Raw genomic sequence first — 10,182 nt, forward strand, 5'->3', positions numbered from 1 at the left:
AAGTAGGTTAGTTTTTCTTAGCCAACAATCCAGTTCAATGACATATATTAAGTGCCTACAATGCAGGGAGGGGGCTTTAAAAGCTGTGAGTATATAACTCTTAAGCCATTAGCAATTTTGAAAGTTCTCTATTTCAAAATCTCAATTCACTGTTTTGGCAATAAACTAGTGAAAATCTAAGGATTTTTATTACTAGTAGACTTTATTTTGTAGACTGGTTTGAGATTTATAGAAATATGAGATAAGAGTTCCTGTAAATTCAAAACACAGTGTCTCCTAGTGTTAGCATCTTTTTTGTTCCCCTTGGCAGGGATTTGAACAGGAGCTTCCACTTGCTAGGCAAGTGCTCTACCATGTAAGCTACACTCCAGAGCTTGTTTTATGGACAGGTGCTCTACCATTTGAGCACTGCACCTGATCGTTAACATCTTATTAACAGGACTTGTTGTAATTTTTTCCACTTGATGAACCAATATTGATAGATCATCAAGTCCAGTTTCGTCAGAATCCCTTAGTCTTTACCTAATGTACTTTTTCTGCTCCACAGTACATGTGTATTTAGTTGTTGTCAAGTCCCTCTGGATTCTTAGCAGTCTCTCAGGTTTGCCACATTTTTGGTGATTTTGACTGGTCAGATATATTATTGGATTGATTATGTTAGAAACTGTCTTCTTCATGATTCCTCTCAAGCTATGGCCTTATGGGTAGAGTATCACACAGGTACTCTGTCATCATGTCAGTTTATCAAGGCTATAAATCAACATGATTTATGACTGTTGATTTTGTTTCATCTGAATGAAAAGAACTAATTTTTTTATTATCTAACAACAATTTTTTTCTTACAAATAGTAGCCATCACTATAGTAGACAAGTATGAAAATACATTATTAAGGCTGGGCTCTGGTGGGTCATGCCTGTAATTCTAGCTAACTCAGGAGGCTGAGCATCTGAGGATCCTGGTTCAAAGCCAGGCCAGCTGAGTCTCTTATCTCCAACTGACTACCAAGAAACTGGAAATGGCGCTGTGGCTCAAGTGCTAGCCTTGAGTAGAACCGCTAAGAACAGTGCCCATGCCCATGCCCCAGCCATTTCTTTTTCTTTTTCGCCAGTCCTGGGGCTTGAACTCCGGGCCTGGGAACTGTCCCTGAGCTTCTATTGCTTAAGGCTAACACGCTACAAGTAAGCCACAGAGCCAATGCCTTTTCTGTGTATGTGATACTGAGGAATCGAACCCAGGACTTCATGCATGCTAGGTAGCACTCTACCACTAAGCCACCTTCCCAGCTGCCAGCTGTCAGTCATGGGGCTTGAACTCTGAGCCTCGGTGCTGTCCCTCAGCTCTTCAGCTCAAGGTGAGCACTCTACCACTTGAACCATGTCTCATGAACTTTCCTGCCCAGGCTGGCTTTGAACCTCTATCCTCAGATCTCAGCCTCCTGAGTAGCTAGGATTACAGGCGTGAGCCACTGGCACCCATGCAGCACCATTTCTTAAAAACAAAACAGCTGGTGGCTCATACCACTGAGGAGGCTGAGATCTGAGGATTGTGATTCTAAACCAACCAGGCAAAAAAGTCCCTGTGAAGACACTGAGCTCCAATTAACCACTCAAAAACCAGAAGTGGCATTGTGGCTCAAGTGGTAGAATGCTCAAGCCCAGAGTTCAAGCCAGATGAATGACAAAAACAAAAAATAAAACCTATACTTTCCAAGTGAAACTGCTTTTACACTTTTGTAAAATATATACCATCTAAATATTTTGGGTCTATTGTCCAATTTACATCATCAGACCAGTGGATTAATAGAATTAATTTTTAAATTAAACACATTCTCAAATACACTGATTAAAAGACTATCATTTGACCAGGCACTGGTAACTCACACCTGTAATCCTAGCTATACAGGAGGCTGAGATCTGAAGATTCCAGTTCAAAGTTAGCCTGGGTAGAAAAGTCTGTAAGACTCTTGTCTTCATCCAATTAGCTACCAAAAAGTTGGGAATGGAGCTGTGGCTCAAACGGTAGGACTTCTAATAATCCAGACATAGAGATCTTTAAAATGTAAATGTAAAATGGTGACTCACATCTGAAATCCTAGCTATGCAGGAAGCTAAAAATCTAAGAATCACTGTTCAAACACAGCTGAGCAGAAAAGTCCATTAGGTTGTTGGGTGTGGGGCTAGAACTCAAGAGCCTGGGCTCTGGCCCTGGGCTTTTGTGCTCTACCACTTTGAGCCATAATACAACTTGATTTTCGGGTGGAGATCAGTCTCAAGGTCTTTCTTGCCTGGGCTGGCTTCAAACCACCATCCTCAGACCACAGCCTCTTGAATAGCTAGGATTACAGGCATGGGCCACACCAACACCTGGCCCATAAGATTCTTATCTCCAATTAGCCACCCAAAAAAGCTCAAGTGGCTCAAGTGGTAGAGTGCTAGCCTTGAACAAAAAAGCTAAGAGACAGCACACCAGCCATGAGTACAAGTCCCCTCCTTTACCTGCACACAAAATACTATTTACCCTTCACACTGATTGTATCTTTAAAACTATATATCATAGTTACATACTCAAGTTACTTTTAAATATTCTAAGTAATTTTTCAAAGTTCATTTTTCATTTCTAACATGGTAAATATCTATATATACAACCCACAAAAACAAAAGTTCTTTTTTTTTTTTTGGGTCCAGTCGTGGGGCCTGAACTCTGGGCCTGGGCACTGTCCCTCAGCTCTTCAGCTCAAGGCTAATGCTCTACCACTTGAGCCACAGCGCCACTTCCGGCTTTTTTCTTTTTGTTTATGTGGTGCTGAGGAATTGAACCCAGGGCCTCATGCATGCAAGGCAAGCGCTCTACCGCTGAGCCACCTTCCCAGCCCCAAAACCAAAGTTCTTTACCCTCAGTTTTAACTATATAGGAGCTCTGAAGTCAAACGCGGAGAACCAATCATCTTTTCATCAATGGCCCTTCAAAATGCTCCACCCAATTGGTCGGATATTCAACTGCTATAGCATTATTACTTGCAAAGCTATAACACTAAAAAAAAAAAATTAAAGTGCCTCTAGGTACTCTGCAATGTCTGAGGAAAGGGAAAAGAATTATGCAGGAAAAAGGACTGTTGACAAAGGTCCTAGGAACAACACAGATGTTCAGTATTTGGTAAATGGAGAACAAAGCACAGAAAGCATAGAATGTACAAATCTTCCATCTCAAAAGTGTTTAAGCCAGGCACTGCTGTTTATGCCTGCAATCCTAGTAACTTAGAAGGTTGAGATCTGAGGTTCAAGATTCAAAGCCACCAAAAAGCCAGAAGTGGAGCTGTGTGTGGCTCAAGTGACAAAGCACTAGCCTTGAGCAAAGGAGCTCAAGAGCAGCACCTAGGCCCTGAGGTCAGTCCCCAGGACTGGCCAAACAACAACAACAACAACAACCCAGATGTGGCACTGTGACGCCAAGTGGTAGAGCACTAGCCTTGAGCACAGAGGCTCAGGACAGCGCCCAAGCCCCACAACTGATTTTTTTTTTTAAAGGCTAAATTGTATTACATTGTGTATAAATTATTTCTTATTAACTTGGCCCTATTTTTCTGGCACACACCATCAGGTAGGAGAAGAAAGAGAAACAGAAAAATAAAAAGGATATTCTGAGTTAAGGTATAAGAAATCAAGGTACAAGCTTTACAATGTCAGTGTGGGGGGGGAGGGGGGTATGATTGGGTGGGGGGAGGGGGGAGGCTGGGAAGGGAGGTGAAGGGTAAACAAAGGAGGAGGCTGCAATGCTTGGTAAGAAATGTATGCATTATCCTGCCCATGTAATTGTAACCCCTCTGTACAGTATGTTCTCAAATAAAATAAAATAAAATTAAAAAAAAAAAAAGAAATCAAGGTACAGGAAATGCTTTAATGTCTTCCAGTAACTATCATTTTTATGGACAGAATTGTGCTCCTCCCCACCTCCATTCCTCACCCCCACCCCCCAACCCTACATTTTGAAGGCCTAACCTCCAGTGCCTCAGAACCTGATCATGTGGAGCAATGATTAGGTGATAATGATTAGTTTCTAATAGTGTGCACTCTTAATCCAGTAGGACTGCCTCCTTATAAGAGGAGACAAAGACCACAGGGAAGACAACGTGAAGACACAGGACAAAAAGCAAGCCAAGCAGAGAGGTCTCAGAAGAAATCAGCCCTGTCAAACACTTTGATCTCAAACTTCTAGCCTCCAGAACTATGAAAAAATACATTTCATGGGCTGGGAAGGTGGCTCAGTGGTAGAGCGCTTGCCTTGCATGCCTGAGGCCCTGGGTTCGATTCCTCAGCACCACATAAGCAAAAAGAAAAAAGCCAGAAGTGGCGCTGTGGCTCAAGTGGTAGAGCGCTAGCCTTGAGCTGAAGAGCTGAGGGACAGTGCCCAGGCCCAGAGTTCAGGCCCCACGACTGGAACCCCCCCCCCCCACAAAAAAGAAAAAGAAAAAAAAGCCGGAAGTGGCGCTGTGGCTCAAGTGGTAGAGCGCTGCTAGCCTTGAGCTGAGGGACAGCGCCCAGGCCCAGAGTTCAGGCCCCACGACCGGACCCAAAAAAAAGAAAAATACATTTCATTTAAGGACTCAGTTTTATGGTACTTTGTTTGCTAACTCCTGAAAACTAAAACAATCACCCAAACTGAACTTTTCCCATTCTTGGTTGATGAAGCTACCTAGAAATCCATCATTTTTATTCCTCCTTGGACTGTTTCACCAATTACTATGTTCTACTAATTCCAGCCCAGTCTGCTTCTTGTACATTTTTTCCTTTCCCACTGTGTTAAACTCCTGTGTCGTCTAGCCTAGCCACTGCAATAGCAATCTAAATACAGCTGGCATAAAAGTTTCCTTAGTTCTTCCTGTTCTCTTTTTATCAACTTTTCCTTTTCCTTTATGAAACTCAAATAAGTGATCTTCATGTCCTTATCAGAGAGAAGCAAAAACCAGTAATAGTGTGGTCTGAAAGAAAGGGTAATGGTGTGTGGACAGGGTATCTGGTAGCCCAGCATTAGCCACCATGCACGGCAGTTCATCCTAAGTGGTCCAGTTCAACAAACAATACAACAGGCATCTTTTGGGAGATGTTTGCCTAGCTCAAGAATACACAGCCAGTCATGATATTTATCTGACATTATTACCTTTCCCAGTACCACCTCCCAGAAATTTGGGCTTAACAGTTGGTAGCAAGTAAGTACATACAGGGGAAGTAGCCAGTGACAGATGGACAATTTGTCTCAGCTCTGCTCAAAACAGAATGATTCCATTACTCTCTGCTTCTGGTACTAAAGTAGAAATCTAGTCCAACATGCTGTATCCCTTCTAGGATCCTCCTGTCCCATGATCTCCCTGATCTCATAGTATTCTCCCCCATTGCAACTACACTGCTGTCCCAGTGATTTCTGAAACAGTCTTGACATGCTCCTATCTTAAAGACTGGCCATTCCTTCTGCTGGGAATATGCTCCCCACAAAAGCATTTGCATGGCTAGTGCCTCCTGTGTTCCTGCTCCTTCAAGACTTCCTTTGCTGTGGAGACTGAAAAACTACAACCCTTGCTCTCATATCCCAGCATTCCTTATACCCTTCCGTTTTTCTCTTTTCCAAAGAACTTGTAACATTTGACTTATGCCATACAATTACATTTTATTTTTGTCTTCTCTTCCTCCCATACCGAACTAACTAGGATGTAAACTTATGGGAAAAAATGATTTTTCTCTATTTCACTAGCCCAAGCATACAAAATAATGCCTCATAGTAGATGCTCAATTAGAGTTCCCAGTTAAATACATGTATGCTTGGACGCAAGCATTATCAAAGGAGTGAAAGCTAACCTGCAGTATGAAAGATGCAAGTGGTTCTGAAAACAGCGTAAAGGGGAGAACTATGCATCTGACATCTGCCCATCCTTTTAAGTCATTTCTCCTTAGTTGAAACTACTTCAAGCTTTTGCCATAGTGAACAGAGAATGAGATCAACTGCAATACACTTCAACTTCGTGTTTTCCAAATGAGTAATTTTCTACATACAAAAAAAAAGTACAGGGCTGGGAAGGTGGCTCAGTGGTAGAGCGCTTGCCTTGCATGCATGAGGCCCTGGGTTAGATTCCTCAGCACCACATAAGCAAAAAAAAAGCCAAAAGTGGCTCTGTGGCTCAAGTGGTAGAGTGCTAGCCTTGAGCTAAAGAACTGAGGGACAGTGTCCAGGCCCAGAGTTCAGGCCCCACGACCGGACCCCCCCCCCCCCAAAAAAAGAAAAACAGTACAAGCCGGGCGCCAGTGGCTCACGTCTGTAATCCTAGCTACTCAGGAGGCTGAGATCTGAGGATCGAGGTTCAAAGCCAGCCTGGGTAGGAAGTCCAGAAAACTCTTATCTCCAATAAACACTCAGAAAACCAGAAGTGGTGCTCTAGCTCAAGTCTGTAGAGCGTGCGCGCCTTGAGCTGAAGAGTCGAGGGACAGCTCTCAGGCTGAGTTCAAGCCCCACGACCGACCAAAAAAAAAAGTACAACTGCTTGCAAATCCTATAAAAAAATTAATGATTTTATATTCTGTTCTACTAATGTAAGGAGCAAAACAGACACAACTTTGTGTATAACTGAGATGAAATGTGAGCATTCAACTATGGCAAAATGTTTAATAACTTTATGTCTTCGTAGATCAGTTCTTGCTTGCAACATCTAATTTGAAATTACAGTGTTCTTCCTTTAAGGAGAATAGAAAAATACCCTTGAGTTAAGGATAGCTTTTTCTCTGAAACTGGAAAAAAAATCTCAGTGCACTGCATGATCAAATCAATGAAGAGATTACTAATGTAAGGTATCTGCCAGTCTGGAGTCATCTACTTCTGTGTTACAAAATTATAAATTTTATTTTTATAAAAAATGTAAGTTATAATCATTTTAGAGATGGCAAAAATTAGGAGGAATGATGAAGAGGGTGACAATGATCAAGACACAATGTACTCAGAAACTGACATGTTGAACTGATAACCCTCTGTACAACTACTTAAAAGATAAAATTTAAAAAGAAGACAAAATTTACCACCAATATAAAACATCCTGTGCATAACACTATCATATATGGTACACTACTATTCTGAGAGGGAGCTGTGGGTCCTGGGGCTTGATTTCAGGGCCTGGGCACTGTCCCTGAGGTTCTTTTTCTCAAGGCTAGCACCCTACCACTAGAGCCACAGCACCACTTCCAACTTTTTGAGTAGTTTACTGGAGCTAAGAGTCTCTCAGACCTTCTTGCCAGGGCTGGCTTGGAACTCTTGAGCCTCAGATCTCAGCCTCATGAGTAACTAGGATTACACGTGGGAGCCACCAGCATCAGGCAAGTTTATATATATAATATATATATTATATATATATAATATATACACATATATATATAAAATCATGAAATCCTTTTCCTTCCAATGCTAGCTCAAGTTAAACATAAATTATAAAAATTTCAAGACTTCCAACTGGAATTTTACAAAACTAAAATTTTACAAAATCAGGTGTGAGAAGTATTAAAATTCACTTTCATGTCATAACCAATCAAAATAAATGTAAAATAAGGTTTTGTAAACTTTTATTAATGATTCATTTATACAGAGTGATAGAAACAAGTTATCTCTATACTGGACACTTGGGCTCCACTTACAAAATGTGAGATCTGACATGAATTTGAATCTTGCCCTTTCCATTTACTGCCTGTGTGACTTAGGGCAAATTACTTGTCCAAGTTTCCGTTTCCTCACCTGTAAGCAAGGATAGTGCCTACCTAAAAATGCTCACAGAATTACGAGAGATGTCTATAAAACACGTAGATCAGAAAATACCACACAGTGACTCTTCAATAAATACTAATTTAATATAGTACAGTATTCAAAAGGGTTACAAGCATACTGTTCACTTCATAACCCACAGACATTCTGAGTTCCCAGACTGTAAGTGTAAGCAATTACTAAGTTGCCAAACTAAAAGAATAGGGCTTTTAATCTGCCAATACATATCTAATAATATACCCTACATTTATACATTCACTGGGCACCAATGGCTCATGCCTGTAATCATAGCAACTCAGGAGGTTGAAATTTCAAAGACTGCAATTTTAACACAGGTTGGGCAGAAAAGTCCCCGAGCCTCCATCTCCTAAACAACCAGCAAAAAGCTGGGCTAGAGGCATGACTCAAGTGGTACAGTAATAGCCCAACCCAGCTCCAGGCCCTGAGTTCAAAACCAGAAACCTGCCAAGAAAAGGAAGATGAGGAGGGGAAGAAGAGGGAGGGAGAGGGGAAAAGAGAAGTGGAGGTGAGAGGAGAGAGAGAGAGAAGGAGAGAAGATAGAGAAGGGGGTGGGGTGGGAGAAGAGAGATGAGGGGGACTTGAATCCAAGCTAGATAGGGTAGTGCGCTTGAAACTACAGCCCTCTGAAGACTAAGGGAGGAGAGTTCCAGGCCAGCCTGAAGGAGGGAGGTGGAGGTGGGTAAGTAGCACAAGTATCTCAAATCCAAATGGATGTAAACCCTGTGTGGGTGGAAATTTAGGGGCAAAGTCCGCCTTTCAGGAGGAATAGGATTTCCTAATCTCCAGCTGGTTCCCTTTACTACTTTTCCAAAGGACTGGGCAGCGGCAAGTAGCTTACAACCCAATGCGTATGACCAGCACATGATGAAAGGGCAGCTATTCTCGATCCGAATACCTAAGTTCACATCTGTCTCCAACTACCCATGCGAACCCTGGACCGGCTGCTAGAGTAAGCCTCCACTGCCACACGTATAAAACACAGTAGACCTACCTACTTCCACAGAGGAAATGGGAATGTGAGTACCCCTGGGAAACTATCAAATGCCCCGTGTCGTCTGCACCGTGAGCTTTTCATTCAGGAAAGACTTTTTAAAAGTAGGAATCATGTTGAATCGGCCCAAGTCGTGAAATACCAAGCTTCTGATTACTCACTAGACTGCACGACAGTGGCTCTAGGCTTCCTTTTTCCACCACAAGTCCCCCAAACCGCACTCCACAACCCCGAGGAGGCCTGGTCCCCACGGCGTCCAAGCCATCTGCGCCGAGGACCGGGGACCGCAAGGCCCGCAATTCCCTCCACCGACAGAAACCTGCTCTGAAGGAAGCGGGGCGACGCGGCCCGGCGAGCTGTTTACCCCCGAGCTCCGGTCCTCCGGGCGAGCGGAGGCACCGCCGGCCACGTCTCCACACCCACGTAGTCAGTCTCGAAGCAACTCGGACCCGGCCCGGCTCACCGCGGTGGAGGGTTCAGAAGAAACCCAGGCGACGCCACAACAAAAGCGATCGCGAGCTCCCGGGGCCCGGGGCCCCCGCCCCCTCCCCCCGGCTGCCCGGGGCGCCCGCTCCGCTCCCGGGGAGGCCCGCGCGCGGGGGCCGGCCGAGGGCCCCGGTCCAGCCGCGGGGGTCACTTCGGTCCGCGCCGCCGGCCGTCACCTGGCGCGCTACGGCCCGGGAAGTTTCCAAGTCAACAAACAAGTTTTCTTCCCGGCGAGGGGGAGCCCAAGGCCGCGGAGGCCGGCGACCCCGGCGGGAGGGAGGCCGCCCCGGCCTCCGCGGCCGCCCCCGCCTCCCGGGCCGCGGGCGGGGTCCCGGCCCCCCGCCGTCGCCGGCGGGAAACGGCGGACGGGGCCGCAGGGGTCGCCGTCCGCCCCCCCCCAGGCCCCGGCCGCCCCCCGCGCCGCCCGGGCGGGCAAACCGCCGGAGCTCCCCGCCGCCCGCCTCGAGCGGCGCGGCCCCGCGCGGGCCCGGCCCGAACCCCGGCGCCGCGGCCCAGGCGCGGGGCGCCACGGCGCCGCCGACTTACCTTCCTCCGCGGTGTCCATCTTGTCTGGGGGGCGGCGGTGACGCAGCCGCGAGGCGCCCGCGGCCCGGCCCGAGCCTTCGGGCCCGGCGGGAAAGGAGGGAGGGGGAGCGGGGCGGAGGGAGCGGGAGCGGCCCCAGCAGGTGCGTGCGCCCAGGTGCGGGAGAGGAAGCCGAGGCCGGAGACGGGGAGAGGGAGAGGGAGCCGGGCTGACGGAGAGCGAGCTGGGGGGGAGGGGGAGGGCGCGCGGCCGAGAGGCGAGGCCTGGGCGGGGCGCTTTGCCGGAAGGGGCGGAGCCAACGACACAGGTCATTTCCGGCGCCCTGCCGCGCACGCGCGCGCGTTCCCGGGC

General features: G+C 46.4%; 1 protein-coding gene across 1 annotated transcript in view; it reads right to left on the bottom strand.

Moving 5' to 3' along the window:
- Positions 1–10,064, bottom strand: part of Marchf6 (membrane associated ring-CH-type finger 6) — a 77,574-nt gene extending 67,510 nt beyond the window's left edge. Inside the window, exon 1 of the mRNA XM_042695163.1 lies at positions 9,834–10,064. Within this exon, the coding sequence (XP_042551097.1) occupies positions 9,834–9,852 (19 nt within the window). The 5' untranslated portion in view covers positions 9,853–10,064. The remainder of the gene's footprint in view (positions 1–9,833) is intronic.
- Between the last annotated feature and the right edge of the window lie 118 nt (positions 10,065–10,182).

This window comes from Dipodomys spectabilis, unplaced genomic scaffold, assembly GCF_019054845.1.
Source record: "Dipodomys spectabilis isolate Male_0828 unplaced genomic scaffold, ASM1905484v1 ptg000179l, whole genome shotgun sequence".
Classification (NCBI taxonomy): Eukaryota; Metazoa; Chordata; class Mammalia; order Rodentia; family Heteromyidae; genus Dipodomys; species Dipodomys spectabilis.